The sequence below is a fragment of the Mustelus asterias genome, chromosome 23 (genome assembly GCF_964213995.1).
Source record: "Mustelus asterias chromosome 23, sMusAst1.hap1.1, whole genome shotgun sequence".
Taxonomy (NCBI): domain Eukaryota; kingdom Metazoa; phylum Chordata; class Chondrichthyes; order Carcharhiniformes; family Triakidae; genus Mustelus; species Mustelus asterias.
Window position 1 is genome coordinate 16071758 of NC_135823.1, and position 18518 is coordinate 16090275.

Consider the following 18518-nt stretch of genomic DNA (forward strand, 5'->3'; position numbering starts at 1 on the left):
GAGCCAGCAGCGAAATGGGGAGGAGTAAAGATCGTGTTTCCATCTCGCTGATTTATAGTGGGGAGGGTGGGGAAATACGTTATTTTTAATTTGAGGCCGTCCCTCCCTCTCCCTCCGCCCGGGAGATTGTTTGGGAGAGCGGGTGTTGACTGCCTACAACTGGACTTGAGAGCCAGTCCCGGGGCGGGGCCGGCAAGACGTTAGCTGTCAATCAGATGAAATGGGCGTGGTACCAGCGAGGTTATCACCAATCAGGCTGCGGTTGGAGGGTTCCCGCGGCCAGCTGGCTGGGATGACGTGAACTGTCAGTCAAAGGGGAGAGGGCGGGGCCTAGGCAAGGGGGACAGCGAATCACGGGGAGAGGGCGGGGCCTGGGTGACGTTATCCTCTAATAACCAGGGGGCGGGGTCCGGGTGACGGTTACAAGTCAATCAGGCGGAAGTAGCTGTGGGGCGGGGGGAGGGGAGGCAGCTGCCAATCAGAAGGGAGAGGCGGAGTCAGTGCGGGAATCACCGCCAATCAGGTGGAGGGAGCATGGGCGACGTCCTCCGTCAGTCAAGCGGTGGAGGGGGGGGGCCGGGGCGCGTGCCAATCAGGAGGAGGGGCGGAGCTAAGGTCGCTGTCAGACAGAGGGGACGGGCTGTCAGTCAAGGCGAGGGGGCGGGGCCTGGGTGGCTGTCAGTCCAGGCGAGGGGGCGGGGCCTGGGTGGCTGTCAGTCCAGCCAAGGGGGGGCGGGGCCTGAGTGGCTGTCAGCCAAGACGAGGGGGCGGGGCCTGGTGGCTGTCAGTCAAGACGAGGGGGCGGGGCCTGTGTGGCTGTCAGTCAAGGCGAGGGGGCGGGGCCGGGCTGTCTGAGCCGCTTGGTAAATATTTGTATTGGTGTTGGGGAGCCCATGGTGTGTGGGAGCACCTTAGTGCCGGGGCCCGGGACAACAAGCAGCGGAGCGGCGGGGTAGGCCCGCCCGGCCGGCGAGCACACCCTCTCTCTACTCCCCCCCCACTCACAGCCACCCTGATACACAGTCCCAGAGCGGCCACCATGTCGGTGAATATGGACGAGCTGAAGCACCAAGTGATGATCAATCAGTTCGTGTTGACCGCAGGCTGTGCGGCCGACCAGGCCAAGCAGCTCTTACAGGCGGCGCACTGGCAGTTCGAGGTAAGGCGGAGGGGAGAGAGGGGGGTGTCTGAGGGGAGGGTGGGTGACTGGTTGCCCCGCTCACACAGGCCGCTCACTGACCCTGTCTCTCTCTCTTTCCATGCAGACCGCCCTGAGCGCCTTCTTCCAGGAAGCCAACGTCCCGTACAATCATCACCATCAGATGGTAAGCGGCTTGTGCGGGGGTGAGGATGACTGGGGAGGGGGAGAAGAGGGGGCTCAGAGCCTGTATTTACTCTTCCCCCGCCCCCGGGGGCCGGGCCGGCGCCGCCATGTTGGGATCGGACAGAAAATAAACACAGAGAGAGGCGGCTCATCATGTCCGACCCAGCACAGCGAGGCGGCTGAGAGACTGCCACTGCCCCCACTCTGTACCGGGGGAGGCTGCATTCACCAGGCACATTCCCCTCCTCCCCTTCCCTTAGGGCACATCGAATGTGTTTATTTACCTCCCCGGTGATCAAAATGCACATTTCCTCCCCATTGGAATAATAGCCCCCTAACACAACACATTAACCTCAATACCCCCCCAACACAAACATACTAATCTCAATGTTCCCAACACACACACACCTCAATACCCCCCCAACACACACACCTCAATCTTCCCCCCAACACACACTAATCTCAATCTTCCCAACACACACCTCAATCCTCCTACACACACATCTCAATGTCCCCCACCCCCAACACACTAATCTCAATGTCCCCCACAAACACACTAATCTCAATGCCCCCCCCCCCCCCAACACACGCGGACACATTTCTCCATCGCGAACCCACAGCGTATTTGTTGGCAAGAGTTTACCACCGTCTTATGTTGTGATCGTAATGTTATGGTTTCCTTTCGCCACGTTTAAGCCTCAACCGAATTTATTTATTTACATTTTTCTCTCTCTCTCTCTGGAAGCTACTGCTCCCCCCCACCTCCCGCAACTTGCTCACACACTTGAGCCCCAGATATTCGATATTTCCAAGTTGTTGCTGCACCCGCTCTGTGTGGCCAACGCCACCCTTTCCTAGGCTGTGTTTTTTTTGAAAGGGACGGTGTGGTATGTCACTGGGTTTGTTGGTGTGCTTGTTTGGCCTAATTTGCTGCTTTAACGTATTAAGATGTCAGTTAATAGTCTATTGTCTGTTTGAAAATGTGTATCCTACCTGTATGCACATATAATTTCCATTTTCGCAAAATATTTTTTATTTTTGTGACTGTGCAGCAACATGCGTATTTCTATATCCATCTTCAAACATGCTTGCAGATGAAGTGGAGTAGTTGGAGGAGACTATTTTTGCAGATTGTATTTAGAAAGTCGAAGATTATGGCGCAGCCATTTTTAATCCAATCTACTTTAACGTAAAAAATGGTTGTACGCAAACATGTGGCAGAGTCCTTATCTGTGTTTTAATATTTCATTAATCTGCACACTAGTAAAGTTTTGACGTTTTTAGTTATATGAATTGATTTTAGTTTGGGGAGGAATAACCACTAGTATGTTTTGAAAAGTCTGGAATGTACAGAGGCAGTTTTTTGGGGGGGGGAATGGCTAACTATTTTAAAATGATGGACATCACTGTCTCACGAATCTTGTTTAGTTAAGCCTGTGTCGAATATGAGTAAATTTTGAACAAGTCCTGTTTCTTTTTGTTTCTTCCCAGACCAAAGTACAATTTGCTTTAAAACAAGTCTTCACAGTTCCAGTAAAATGTTTGCATGTTGTTGTGTTTTCTGAAACACTTTTTTAAAAAAATACACTATACAATCTTAAAAGAAGGAATCTCATTAATTTAGTTCCTTATGTTTTCTGCAAATGGGGCGCCGTAAATAATGTGCCATGCCCTCATTTCTATTGACCAGCTTTCGAGAGACCATTAGTAACTATGCACAAAGCTATTGTGTCTAGAGAAAATAAGAGAGCAACAGTATGTTTTTTGCCTTCAGGATTTAAGTGATTTGCAGCAGGGGGTGGGGTGGAACAGTGAAATTTTTAATTGCCCCGAGTCTCACCATGTGCCTGTGTTATGATACGATGTTTATTTCCTAGCAGCCGTTTTTCTCCCATCCCCCACATGACAATTCTCTCAATCCTCCATGTAAACACAGGCATTTCCCATTTGTCAGGAAGTTGAACTAAAATGGATTCCCTCTGAAATGGCAGTTCTATAGGCTTTGAAGTTTGCTTTTGGAAGATAGTGTTGTAGGAAGATGTGGACATTGATTCCATCATTTTGTAATTTAAACAGATCACTTGTCAAAGCAACACAATAAAATGATTGCTAATTCTTCCATTTTGTATTTTTGTAGTGTGTTTGCTAATCATAAATATAATGGCTTACAGTGCAGTTAGCTTCAATAATAACTTTTCATGTACGAATGGTCAAAAAGCATTGATACTGTTGTGGTTTGCCTTCTAGTAAAGTGCAATCTTAAAATGTGTGATGGTTGTTAGGCAAGAACTTAAAGGTAAAACTAAAAACTTCCTGTGAATGGGAGATTGTCCAGGACTTTGAATTTCTGTAGAATGCAGAGATGTGTTTGAATTTTGTTCTCCTTGGGGTATGGAAAACTCCGATTTCTATGAATAGAGGCCTTAGATTTGGAAGTGATATCCGTGCTTATTTGAGAACCAGATGTGACCTGCCATTTCAATTGCATCAGATATAGGCAAACCACAAGCAACCTAGACTCGTCTGCCAGAGCAGCCTGAGATTGCTGGAAATGAGACATTAGTGGATTAACTGCAAGGCTAACAAAATGAAAGAAATGATGTGATCACAATTCAGATTTCTTGCTGTGAAAAAAGCAAAACACATGCTTAAGGTTACATTGGCGTCAGCTGCTTTTCATTGACATAAAAATATATCATCAAAATTGTGGCAAAAGATGGGTTTCTACATCAAGTAGAAACTGTTATTGTAAACAAATAATGCTTATGGAGACATTTTCTAGATACAAAGGACTCTATTTACAAAAAGCCAGATGTTTGGGTTTAGTTTTTAACTGATAGTTTTTAAATGTAAATACTGTTGGAAAAGAGTTTAGAAGGTGCACAGTGTGTATATATAGTGAAGGGGAAAATGATTCAATTTTCCATTTTGACAGAGACATTTCTTTTTGGGGGGGAAAAATAATTATCTTTTCTCTAGATGTGGAATATAATTAATTCTAATCAAGAAACACTTGTTTTTCATTTTTTGATTTTTTTACCCCCCTCCTTATATTTAGAAGCCTAACATTCAAAAGAAAACGAATGTGTGACATGAAATAAAACTGAAAGTTCAAATTTACAACTTTCTCTACAACTTGAACTGAAACATTATGAAACATTAACGTTCTGTTGTTCACTTTGAGTGCTAGTTTAGGTGACGCTCCAATGTGTTTTGACTTGTTCAGAACTTGTTTTAAAATACACCTTTGTTGCACATCCTTTGTGCTTTGAGTTGACAGTGGTTTGAGTATACAGTGAGCTGTATACTCATTTTCCCAAGGATTTGTTAGTAAAGTTTTGAGTGTTTCACTGAACCATGTAAACAGTGTTAGAAACTAGAAGCAGGAGTAGGCCATTCAGCCCATCGAGTCTGCTCAACCATTCATTCTGATCATGGTTGATTATCAAATTCAATATCCTGATTTCACCCCCACCAAATATTCCTTGATCCCTTTAGCCCCAAGAGCTATATCTAATTTCTTCTTGAATCACGCAATGTTTTGGCCTCAACTACTTTCTGTGGTAGTGAATTCCACATATTCACCAGCCTCTGGATGAAGAAATTTCTCCTCAACTCAGTTCTAAAGGTTCACCCCTAGTTCTGGACTCCCCCACCATCAGGAATCTTTCTGAATCTACCCTGTTGGAATTTTATAAGTTTCTATGAGATCCATCTTCTCTTCTAAACTCCAATGAATATAATTCTAACTGACTTAGTCTCTCCTCATATGACAGACCTGCCAACCCAGGAATCAGCCTGGTAAACTTTCACTCTACCCCTTATATAGCAAGGACATCCTTCCTCAGATAAGGACACCAAAACTGCACACAATACTCCAGGTGTGGCCGCACCAACACCCTATACAATTACAGTAAAACATCTCTCTTCCTACGTTCAAATCCTCTCGCCATGAAGGCTAGCATACCATTTGCCGCCTTCACGGCCTACTGTACCTGCGCGCTAACATTGCTGGTTTGTTACAGTCATGATCACATGTTTGGGATCTGCAGTGAATTCTGCATTACATGGTGAGGTTCATTTGCCTTTTACTGGGGAAGGCATTGAGAGTTTTTTTTTTCCATTTCCTAATTTCTCCTGTCACTCAGCTGAAGACATTGATTTCTGGCTGGTGAACAATCCAGTGACATTTTTCTGGTATCTTGGTCAAGTAATCAGTCTTGCATGAGATTATCCACTGAATACTTGATTATTTGGGGTGGGGGGGTGGTGGTAACAGTCAAGCCACATACGGTGTCCACAAAATATTTCCTTATCCTGGGGCACTGGGCTGACTGTGACACTCCTATCACTGGCCTGGCCAACTCCACACATATTGTAGATTAAATCTGGATTCCCCAAATCATATGCTTCAGCTATCTGCAGGATAAACTAGATGAAGTGGTCCTCTATTTAAAAACAAAAATATTCAGTTCTTTACAGCACTTTAAGTCATTAGTAACACAAGGATTTAGCTGGTTTTAAGTAGCCTTTGTATGTGAACATCCACTTACCAAAGTTTTTTGTGGCAATGATTAAGTTTTGCTTTAGATTCCTTGAGAAAAATAATATGGCAACAACAATGGCATCATGTGAGTATGAATGACATGAATGTGCACTACTTATAAATCCAGATGTATAACCATTGCAACATTTTTAGGTGAGCCTATTTGGCCAGTGGCAAGTAGAGGATACTTGTTAAAAATAATAGAATGGTTGTAGGAGGTGAGATACTTGTGTTAAACTGGGTTTGTAAGTCACATGTTGATTCATTGAAACCATAGTTTGATTTTATAATTTGGTAACAGATTTTTATTAAAATGCAGTGTTGTGATTATATAAGGGCCATAGTTGTACTTTTGTAGCAATGCGACCAGGTCTGTTGAGGAAAATCTTTACTATTGTATATAAAGATGGCTAAGATTGTTCAAGGTAATGTATAATGTTGGATAGCAGAGCAACTACACAGTATCTTTGTTTTATAAAAGCATACTTTTGAGGATGTAACATGAGGCCTTGTGTTTAAACGTTGTGTCCTATTGGAATGTGATGGCAGACATTTTAAACAAGCAGCAGCACTAAACTAGTTGGTAGAGGAAATGCATTGGGTAAATTCCAGAGAATAAAGCATTGAATGATGTAGGGGTGTATCATTCTAATGATACAGGTTCAAGTCAACTAAATTGGCACAAACAATTTATTTTCCTAATCTGCCACTTCTGTTTGTTTTTGTTTATACCACAGATTTAGGCATGCTTGCTTTTTGTTAATGAACTTGTACGTTTTGTTTCAAAGATCCTTATGGTATCCTTCATTGTGGAGGTGTACTGGTTTCTTTAATTTCAAAAATTTTATTCATTCTTCACAATGGAGATGGAAGCAAACTCGAGGAAAGAAACCATAACAGTGCGGGGGATGGGAAACACATGTAAAGGAGAAGATAAAGGGGTCAAATGTAACAGCAGCTTATCCCTGAAACCAACATAAGTATCTAGGACAGAAACAATCCAGAGACAAGGCAGCACACGTGGGGAAACATAGTGAGTGACTTCCAGGGCAGCAGGAGGCAGTTGGGAATGTAAGATAGCCATGCAGACAAGTGTCATACAAGTCTTGTGACTTGTAAAATTTGCATCTTAAATCCAAAGGAAAGGTCTGTGGTGTTTAACACAAGTTAGTTATAAAATGGAGACCATTGGAAATTCAGTATGAACCAATATTATAAAAAATCTTGTCAAATAATGGCTTTCTGTATGTGTATCTAGGAAGCTGTCCCATGGGTTTTGGTGTACCTACTGACTTTGTTTTGTACTAAGTATAGAGTGGACCTAAAAGCCTGCAGCCATGTTTGTAACATTATAAATAATCAGAGCATGCAAGTGAAAAAAGCTTGGGTTTCATACACGGTTTTCAGGCGGAGTAGGAAATCTTTGCAAATGCTTAAACACACAACATTTTCTGGATCAGCTGTAACTGAGTATTCAGTCCTTGTGCATATTACACTAGTTATTTGGGGCTCACTATTCGGGGAAGCTTCTATAGGGACTAAAAACAGCAGCTGTTTAACTGAGATGGTATTTCTGATGGCTGCATGTTTGCCTGTTATAAATTGTTGTCTCTGCTCTGGATCCAAAAGCCCCAGTTTATTGACTGGTTAGTAGAGGGAGTGTTGAAGAAATGTAACAGAAAGAACTTGCATTTACACAGACATAGGTCAGGCTTTGCAGCCAGTGCACACAGTGCATATTATGCAGGCTAATATGGCACAAAAGTTACATTTTGCAATAGAAGAGGAAATTGCATTGTTTGACACTATGCGGGTGAGCTGAACAAGGTACATGTGCAAAGTACCCATTTGTTTTGCTTCCATAAGGCAGAGGACCTCACTGACAATACAGAAGTTGTTTAAAGGGCACAGCAATTTAAATATGGTAAGCATATCCACCATGACCTTGTACCAAGTACATTGGCAATGCCTGCATGCCAAAGGTTTTTCTTCCCACTCAGGCTAGCTTACAGCATTTTGCTTCCTATTCTGAAGCACAGTATATTGCAACAGCAGCGCTTATCTATTTATCCTTGTTATACCGAGATCCATACTGAGATTCACCCAAAAATAACCTGAAAATATGCCAAACTGGAAATTATTAGCACTGGGTGTATTAAGAGTGTATGAGAATGTGCAAGTCTTCAAACTGCACCATCTCTGGGCCTGTACCATCTTTGTCATAATTTACAGGACAGAACGAGGCCATTTGGGCGATTGAGTCCATGCTGGCTCCCCACAGCAGTCCAGTCCAGTTGGTCCCACTCCCCAGATTGATTCCCATAGCACTGCAAGACATTTCATAGAAACCATAGAAACCCTACAGTGCAGAAGGAGGCCATTCGGCCCATCGAGTCTGCACCGACCACAATCCCACCCAGGCCCTACCCCCACATATTTTACCCGCTAATCCCTCTAACCTACGCATCCCAGGACTCTAAGGGGCAATTTTTTTAACCTGGCCAATCAACCTAACCCGCACATCTTTGGACTGTGGGAGGAAACCGGAGCACCCGGAGGAAACCCACGCAGACACGAGGAGAATGTGCAAACTCCACACAGACAGTGACCCGAGCCGGGAATCGAACCCGGGACCCTGGAGCTGTGAAGCAGCAGTGCTAACCACTGTGCTACTGTGCCGCCCCTATTGTGCTACTGTGCCGCCCCTTCAAGTGCCCTTCCAGCTTCCTTTTGAAGTTTGATTATCCACCATCCTTGTGGGCAGCAAGTTCCAGGTCAGTAATAGTCATCATGTTTTGGGGAAAATAGTAATTACTCAGATTCCCACTGGATCTCTTGCCCAATTCCTTAAATCTGGGTCCCCAAGTTCTTGTACTGTATCAACTAATGGGAAGAGTTTTTCCTTGTCTACCTTGTCTACTAATCTTGCGCACATCTATTGAATCTCCCTCAATCTCCTTGACTCCAAGGAGAGCAATTCCAGCCTTTACAACCTATTCTTTTTTGGCCAAACACAATCCGCCCCCCGCAATCTCTAGAATGATTCAGGTAAATCTCCTTTGCAACCTTTTGCGGAGCTTTACATCTTTCCTAAAGTACAGTGATCGCAACTCTAGTTGGGGGTCAAACCAGGGCTTTATAAAGATTCCACATAACCTGCATACATTTGTAGTCTGGGACAGTGGCAAATGGAATTTAACTCTGAAGTGAGGACTGGCATACACAATGAACGGTAGGACTCTAGGCAGTACGGAGGACCAGAGGGACCTTGGGGTGCATTTCCAAAGATCCCTGAAGAAGGACAGGTCAATAAGGTGGTTAAGAAAGCATATGAGACACTTGTTTTCAAGTGTTCTAACCTTGCCCAGTGTCATTAAATATTTATCACCACCTTTGTCCCTAATGGGACCCAGTCCAACTCTTGTTACCTGCTTACTCTTTGTATGCTGGTAGATTTTTGGTTCCTTTTATGTTGACTACTGTTCTATTCTCAAGCTTTATCTTTGCTAGTCTTATTTTCCTCTTCTCCTCTCCCCTCAATTTATTCTACTTAATCTGGTCCTCACTTAAATAATTAATCTAACATGCATTATACACTTTTTTTGTTTCATCATAATCTCTATCTCCCTCGTCATCCAAGGAGCTCTGTCTGTACCTGAAGCATTTTTCACTTAATGATCACCCATTGTTCCAATAGTTTTTCCTGGTTCCATTCTATCCTAGCTTTCCCGCTTCCTATTTAGAAGTTCTGTATTATTCTATATTGTGTTTTTCTTCTAATCCTATTCACATACTGTCCCTGAGGCTGTTTTTAGCCTCTGGGCAGACGGTGCTCAAAGGGCAGTCTCACAACCTTGCCTGCATTTAACATACTAAAGATCTTTTCGAATGAGCTATTATTCAAGATTATTTGCCTTACTCTGCTTCAATTCAGATCACTAGTCTAAGCTGAATGCATACTTGATTTTATATTAATGAGATGTGTGTTGCTAGTAAGGTCAGCATTTGTCATCCATCCGTAATTGTCATCAAGAAGATGATGGTGTACCGCCACCTTGACCCACAGAAATCTATGTGGTCTTGGTACAGTGCTGTTAGGAAGAGAGTACAAGATTTTGACCCAGCAACAGTGAAGTAATGGTGATATAGATCCAAGTCCGGATGGTGTGCAACTTGGAGGGGAACATGCTGGTAGTGGTGTTGCCATGCATCTGCTGCCCTTGTCCTAGGTGATAGAGGTTGTGGATTTGGAAGGTGCTGTCGAAGGAGGCTTGGCAAGGTGGTGGATGGTCTGCTGATCAAGCGGGCGGATTTGTGCTGGATGGTGTCGAGCTCCATGAGTTTTGCTGGAGCTGTACTCATGTAGGCAAGTGGAGAGTATCCCATGTTGATTTGGGAGATGTTTGGATTCTGTAACGTTGGAGATTGCCATTGTTCGGCACTTGTGTAGCGTGAATGTATCTTTGCCATTTGTCAGCCCAATTCTGAATGTTATCCAGGTCTTGCTCCATATGGAAGGTATCCATATTAATCCACCAATTCATCCTGCACTTGTGTGAAAATACTTCCATCCTTTCCCTTTGCGATAACAACGTGCTGGAAATACTTGGATCAAACTGCATCTACAGAGAGAGAAACAAGAGTTAATGTTTCAGGTTGATAAGCTTTCATCAAATGTTTTGTCTTTCCAGTAGTTTGTTTTTAATTTGGATTTCCAGCATCTGCTGTAATTTGCATTTGTACTAATGAAATTAACAGACAGTTTCAAAACTGATTAATTTAAAATCTCGATGCTAGATCGCTTCATTTATCTAAAAATTAACATTCTTTTGATCAGTCACTGAACCACCCAGACCCAATGAAGTCCCAGGTTTAATCCTGAATGCTGGATTAGCTCATTTAATTCAGAATAACTTTATACTCTGACACTGATGAACCCAGATCGGGGAGGAGAAAATCAGCAAAGGTTTGTGTGCTAGATCACTCTCCCTGAAGGAAATGTTCATTAGAGTCGGAAAAGAACGCAATCGACTAAACTGTATTGTCTGCTCCCTTGTTGATCGAATATTCAGAAAATACGTCGCCCTTGAATTTGCTGGGGTGGGACATCTTGAGGCAAATCCTGTTGAACCTTTTCCTTCGCCCTTCTGACAGAAAGAAAAAGTACAACAATAAAATTAATTCAGTTTATTCAGTTTCTTGAGATTAATTTGCTGTCGGTAGGAATGAGACTCTGCTAACTCAGTTATCCCCTTTCTGGGCCCAGGATGTTGGGTAGCATCTTAGAAACATACATCTCATACTTAAAAGGGCCTTAATTAAGTACCAGCCGTAACTTTTTGTGGCGAGTTTAACTGGTAATTAATGCAACGTTTTCTTAACCTATTGGGAGGTTGACGGCTCCCATTTTCACGAGGTGTAATTTGCACTTAATGGGGTACCTCAAATTTCTGGATGACCTCCACACAAATAGCAGCACTTGGATTATACTCGTTATTTTCCCAGCAAATTCTGGCCATTGTAGGTTAAAATAACCACATGGAAAGATACCAGTACCCATGGTGTTGTGCTGTAGCATATGCCATTTCTTTTGGACAAGGGAAGTGAGAGGCTTTCTGTTGATTGTCCTTTAGCGTTTTTACTTTTTTAAAAAAAGTAACGTCACCACACTTCATTCATAATTGCTGGCTTTGTTGTGGTGTGGGGAAAACCTACATCGTATGAGGTGCATTTTCTCAGAGCTGAGTCCAGTAAATGGTTTACAGTTTAGAGCAACACTGGAAATTTAATTCCAATTTTCAAACAAATGGCTGTTTACATCACACTTTTTTAAAATTTGAGGGATTGCACCTTTCTCCATGCCTCCATACTGCTCTATCAATGACTGAAAATAAACCGGTTGCACCAGTTCTCTCCACCTTGTAACCTAGCCAGCAACTGCTGGATTAAGTTCAATGAATGTAGTTGAGTATGAATGACACTTTCAGTGCACCCCTGCTGAGCTGTTTGGCCATCTGTAGCAGATGAGTTTGTAAATAAACGTAAATTCAAAAAATGCCATAGGGTTTCTTTACTTTGATTAACATTTTCATTGATTTGGTTGCTAAGTTGCGGCCTCCAGCAATAGCAGAAAAAAGGAAAATAATTATTACCACATGTTTAAAGTTTCTACCTTGTCTCACCATTCACATTTGGGTGAGATTCAGAGAGTGAGAAATCTGGATATGATGTGGCTGGGGTTGGAATGGGGGTCCCTAACAAGAACATAAAATTTCAATGTAAAATTTCCTCAGGCACAATCATTTTCAATGCCACTTCCTGTTTAACTGTGGTTAAATAAACGTCCGACTTGGGTTCCTCGAGTCGTGCCCAAAGTGTGCATGTATGTAATTTTTTTTTTCTGTGGTGTATAATACATTCAGATTTTTTCTCCAAATGTTACAGTGGGACGTTGATAACTATAGCTATAGTTGCTTCATTTTACATGGGGTAAAGGTTTTAGAAACTGCTATGGTTGTAGTACATATTTTTATGACATTTTGGCCATTTTGAATCCATGTAGAAATTTGAATAAAGAAACTAATTTTAAGAATTCCTCAAAATGATTGGAAAGAGGAAGGAGACGCATTTATATTATTTCAAGTTACTAAAAAAGCAAAGTAAAAATCTTTCACTGGACTGTTGCTTCCATCAGTACATCAAGCACACCAAAAACAGGCTTGTAATAATGCACTGTACTGTAAAAAGTAAATATAGGTACAATGTCCAGATAGCAGCCAGTTTTCCAGTTGTTGCCCCAGCAACAAGGAGAGATTAGTGTGTGATATTTGTCCTACTAGGCTGGTGTAAATTTTACACTGAACATATTGTACTGTACTTGAGCTGAATGTGGAAAGTGGTTTCCAGACAAAACAAAACTGGTAAGCATCTGTTGGGATTGCAAATTTATGCACCAAAATGTTTCATAACACTTGTTAAGACACTAAAACCCTGATGCTTCAGATAATTACATTGTCCTAGCCAAAACATTGTGTATTCTAAGGTGACTTGTTTAACAAAATAAACATTATTTTCACCCTGGTGATTTTGCTTTTGAATAAGCCCAAGTTCATTTTCTTTAGGTTCTTCGGCAAAGATCCTTATTTTACACTTGCCAATATAAATATACTAGATGCAAAGTTCAGATCACTGAATTTCTAACTGCAGTTGGTGTTTTCAGAAAATATGTTGTATGTGCTGTGTCCTATATTTATATCACCACTTTTTGCTTTAACTTTTTAAAAATGGAGATAGTTGTTATTCATGCATCTTAACATGCTAATTAAATTGTACAAAATACTTTATCCACACTGAATGTGGGTGATGACTGACGACATGTTTTCATAAAAGTACTGAAACAAGTCAAGAAAGTATACTTCTCTCACATTTCAAAATTGCTCCAGGTGGCATTGGGCTAGAGCCAGGATTGCCTTGGATCACCTGTACACAGAGGCAATACAACACTGCATTTGGTTTATTGAATAATTTCACAGCTCAGTAGATTAGCAAGCAAAAGATTTGGCAAAACCACAAATGTTCGTTTTTACTGTCTATATTCCCATGACAAGCAAAATGAAAACTTTTATACAAGCAGAAGGGCTTTGCAGATTTGTGCACTTACGGGACACAATCTTCATGATTGCTTTCTTTCATTGGAAGTGAAATGACTATTTAACTCTTGGGGAAGCTAAGCATGTAGTGTCTTTAGTCAAAGATAAATATTCATATTCAAACTGGGAATGAGCTGTAGACTATTGAACTACTATAGAATTAATCAATGGTGCGACGTTCATTTGTTCAGAGCTGTTTATTTTGATAGAGTGCCTATTTTCAAACTTTTATCAGCTGATAACTTAAGGGCAGTCCTGTGAATTGTGGCAAGCAATCTTTAATACTCTTAATGAATATAAGTCCAGGCATATCGAATCATAGCATCAGTACAGTGCAGAAGGAGGCCATTTGGCCCATCAAGTCCACACCTAACTTTCCGACAGGGGTGGCACGGTGGCACAGTGTTTAGCACTGCTGCCTCACAGCGCCAGGGACCTGGGTTCGAATCCCGGCTTGGATCACTATCTCTGTGGAGTTTGCATGTTCTCCTCGTGTCGGCGTGGGTTTCCTCTGGGTGCTTCAGTTTCCTTCCACGGTCTGAAAGATGTGCAGGCTAGATGCATTGACCTGAACAGGGGCACCAGTGTGTGGCGACGAGGGGATTTTCACAGTAACTTCATTGCAGTGTAAATGAAGGCCTTACTTGTGACTAATAAATAAACTTCATTTTTTTACTTTTACTTTACAGAGTATCTTACCCAGGCCCACAACCCACCCTATCCCTTAACCCCACACACACTTACCCCGCTAATCCCGTTAGCCTGCACATCTTGGAGACACTAAGGGGCAATTTAGCATGGCCAATCCACCCAACCTGCACATCTCTGGACTGTGGGAGCAAACCGGAGCACCGAGAGGAAACCCACGCAGGCACGGGGAGAATGTGCAAACTCCGCACAGTCACCCAAGGCCGGACTCAAACCTGAGTCCCTGGCACTGTGGGGCAGCAGTGCTAACCACAATATATGCTGTAGTGTATATGCTGCAAAAAATGTTTATCATGAAGCAGAATCTCCAAAGCAAGAGGAGAGTTTTGGTAACAGAATAACCCTCTACATCTTTCAAGTTTCGAGGCATATTCATTCAATTCAAAGTGATCCTCTCCATCTCGCTCAACCCAGCTTTCTGTCTGCAGTTGGAAAATACTTCCACTCCTGGCCCTTTGAATCTGACAAATATTTGAGTATAGTTTCATAGGCATCAGTACCATGCCAAGTGGCTATTTACATAGGTATTCTAATACACTACTGAAGTTACTGATTGAGGCAGAGACCTTGTTAACTTTTGAGGATAAGTTGTTGAAGGAAAGGGATATGGTAAAGGGCCGGCACAAGGCATTAACACTACTGTTTGTACATTGAAAATAAGCACCAACATTGAAATGGCTTGTTTCACTACATAATTCATGCAAGATTTTAGAGCAAGAGTGTCATGTAATTAATTGATTGTAGGGAAAATCACCTGAAACACATTTTAAACCCTTGGTGTCTGGATAATGCTCAAAATGAGAAACCCTGGTAAGTTATTCCTGACCATCCTTTCCCTCTATTCTGGACGACCTTGGTCTATATTGTTCAGTGCATCTCCAAGTGATGCATTTACTTACTGAGTCTTGTGGTCACATACCAAAATATTTTGTGCAAATACATTACAACTACACTTTCTAAAATGCTTCTTGTATATTTCTAAAAACCTGACTGAATTTCCATAGATATCCATTCATAGAAATCATAGAAACCCTACAGTGCAGAAGGAGGCCATTCGGCCCATCGAGTCTGCACCGACCATAATCCCACCCAGGCCCTAACCCCACATATTTTACCCGCTAATCCCTCTAACCTACGCATCCCAGGACTCTAAGGGGCAATTTTTTTTTTTAACCTGGCCAATCAACCTAACCCGCACATATTTGGACTGTGGGAGGAAACCGGAGCACCCGGAGGAAACCCACGCAGACACGAGGAGAATGTGCAAACTCCACACAGACAGTGACCCGAGCCGGGAATCGAACCCGGGACCCTGGAGCTGTGAAGCAGCAGTGCTAACCACTGTGCTACCGTGCCGCCCATAATATCCATTGTAGTTTCCATGCACATACCATTCTCACCTTTTGAAATGAAAAATAATACTGAAGTCTACTTTAATATGAAAGCAATTCTTTTGTTATCGAGTCATTGGCAACCATTCATAGACATAAAACCAAAATCACTGCTAAAAAAGTAAAGATGACAGTGCATAATGCATGATATAAAGTTCTCTTTGGATTGATGATGCGGATAATCTGCGAATGGTAGCACAGCAAATTTCAGATATAAATATTTCATTGGGGCGGTGTATCTCATACAGTTAAGATCACCTATCCCAGACTTCTGTTCGTTGCTGCATTTCATGCCAGTAATGTGAATGCCTACGTCCAACAGGAAAGTATGAACATAGTTTAGTTGGCACATTGGCACTCTGTTGTATAAATTCCCAGTGTCTCTTTTGCCCTGCTGCTGAAGTTGTCGATGTCTTTCTGAATTAGCTTTCCATTAATATTTAAGGCAGTTGGAGTTCCCCAGTTAATTCAGTGCTGACCTGGGATAGCCCTGTGTCTCGCAGCTGCTGTAGGTTAAATTCTGACCCATTGGGAAAGGTGAGGCCAGGTGTTTGAATATGTCTACACATGTTAGAATTTCCTCATTACTTGCAGCATTGGGAGGATTCATGCACGTTACTACAGAGCAGTTGGTATCTCTCCAGTTTCAGCCAAATGATGCCAACAACCGTTATTTCTCATTTCATAATATTTTATTTGGGAGCACTTGGTGCTACAAGTGATTTGTGTCCAGTTATAGCTATGTTGATTAGAGCATCCAGTTTCTGACGTAACATTTGGCTTTCTAAGTTGTGTACTGTAAATATTAACAATGGGCATGGGTTTCCTCCACTGTTTGCTTTCCCAATTCCTACCTTAGCAGAATCCTTGAGCCAAATAATTGCTGCCAATATCTCAGTTGTGAAAAGTTTAATTGCAGTTGTCTTGGCCAAAAACTGATTACTATTCAAGTGACTTTATTGTTTGATTATTTACGTTGTCATTAGTTGAGCTGTGTTTTGACTTTTGTCTTTATATTTTTACAGATGTGCACTCCAGCTAACACACCTGCAACGCCTCCTAATTTTCCTGATGCACTTACAATGTTCTCAAGGCTGAAAGCTTCAGAAAGCTTCAACAGTAGCAGCCCGATTGCCTCGATGGCAACATCTCCTCCTCCTGTAAACTTCAACTCAGGCTGGCCCATGTCTCCCCCAAGCCAGCAGGGCATGTGGACTCCAGCATCACCAACTCCACATACTGGCTGGCCAGCAGCAATGTCCCAACAAACCACCTCAGAACAGAAGGTTAATGTTGCCATGGAGGCTGAAAGATGAGGCCTGGTTAAGGCTTTGTAGATGAAGCGGGAAAAATCTTGCATGGGTCAATATGAAATAGTTTCTGTTGTATTGTGCTGCAGCTAATCTGAACTGAAGGAATACAATAGGGAAGATTCAACTTCATAGCAGAAGAATTATGGGTCCAGCAATTTTCAAAACGAAACGTTGTTTTTGGAGTTTGCATGTGTGTGACACAATTAAAAGACTTTCAAGACCATCAACTTGACTTCAAAATGGAATTGTTAACTTTGAGAAACTTGTTTTTGATCGTTGACCCTTCAAAAGGAACCTATCAGTGATTAGCTGCTATATCAGAGACAACCATGAAGATCACTAATGGTTTTTAAAGATTACTCCGTAACTTTTTTTGCAGTAAAATTGTGGCAGTTGTCTAATGAATTACAGGGTTGGGAGTGTACGGAGTTGCAACAACGGACAATTAAAAAAAAAATAAACTTTAATACAGGGATTGCAAATTAGGTTTTCGAATCATTGTTTATCTTTGTATTTGGTTTGTGAATGAGGTTTTTTTTGGGGGACAGGAGAGCTAGGAAAGCAGTCAATAGTGTACTGACTGCAGACAGACTACTACAGTAAGGTTTTAATGTTTTATAAAAAAAAGTGCCATTGCATGATACTGTACATTAAAATATAAACCTTGAAAAAAACTAAGTTTAAAAAAAAAACAAAAAAATGTGTTTTGCTACTCTTAACAACCGTGTGATAGAATTTAAATTCACTTTAGCAACAGTTGCAATGGATACAGGTTTGTCTTTTTTGTCAAACTTGGACTATATAAATTTTTTGTACTACGTTATGCACAGACAGGGAGTACCGATTATTTCTAGAATTGTTTTATCTATTTCATCACTTCCCCTCTCATTGCTGTCCTTCTATGCTGTCATATCCCTACTTCTGGAATGTTTATGGTCAAGAAGAACCCAAGTTGGCGAAACAAATCTTTGCACAAATTGTTTCCTTTACTTCTAAATGGAGATTTCATGCTTCTTAAGGATTGCTTGTTCTGAATAGATTGATTTTTTTTTAATGGTAACTGTTCCACAATATTTGTGGAGTACCTGATGAATAATTAACTTATCTTTGTGTTGCTAAATATTGTATGTACTAATGGTACTCCTCCTGTACTGATCTTATATTTAACCTTAGCAGGTGGTAAGTATGCCATCAGTTTAAAAAAAATTAATAATTCTGAAGCACAATAAAATATGAATTGAAATGATGTGTATCTGAAGATTCAGTTGTTCAATTATACTAGTCTTTAAACAGCGTATATCCGTTTTCAGCAGGTATCCTCACCTCCAACAGTTCTGCTAAATTGAGGATACATGGCAGACTGAAAAATAGTAATATTGCAGCATATCTCAAGCATAAATATGTGACTCATGTAGCTCAATTTGATAATGACTTCTTTTTGTAAGCCATTGAGTACAATTGGGCAGTCTGCTAAATGACAAGTTATTTTCATTTAGTTGGATGCAACATTGTGCATTTATTCTCATAGGAATTGCAACTATTGAAGCATGTGTGCTGAGTGATCTGTGACTATAGAGTGATGTAGTC

General features: G+C 41.7%; 1 protein-coding gene across 1 annotated transcript; it reads left to right on the forward strand.

Moving 5' to 3' along the window:
* The first annotated feature begins 859 nt into the window (after positions 1–859).
* LOC144510535 (UBA-like domain-containing protein 1) lies at positions 860–18177 on the forward strand. Its single transcript, XM_078240048.1, has 3 exons — positions 860–1159; positions 1266–1325; positions 16644–18177. The coding sequence occupies exons 1-3, from the start codon at positions 1040–1042 to the stop codon at positions 16932–16934; spliced, it is 471 nt and encodes a 156-aa protein (XP_078096174.1). The 5' UTR covers positions 860–1039; the 3' UTR covers positions 16935–18177.
* The last annotated feature ends 341 nt before the right edge of the window (positions 18178–18518 follow it).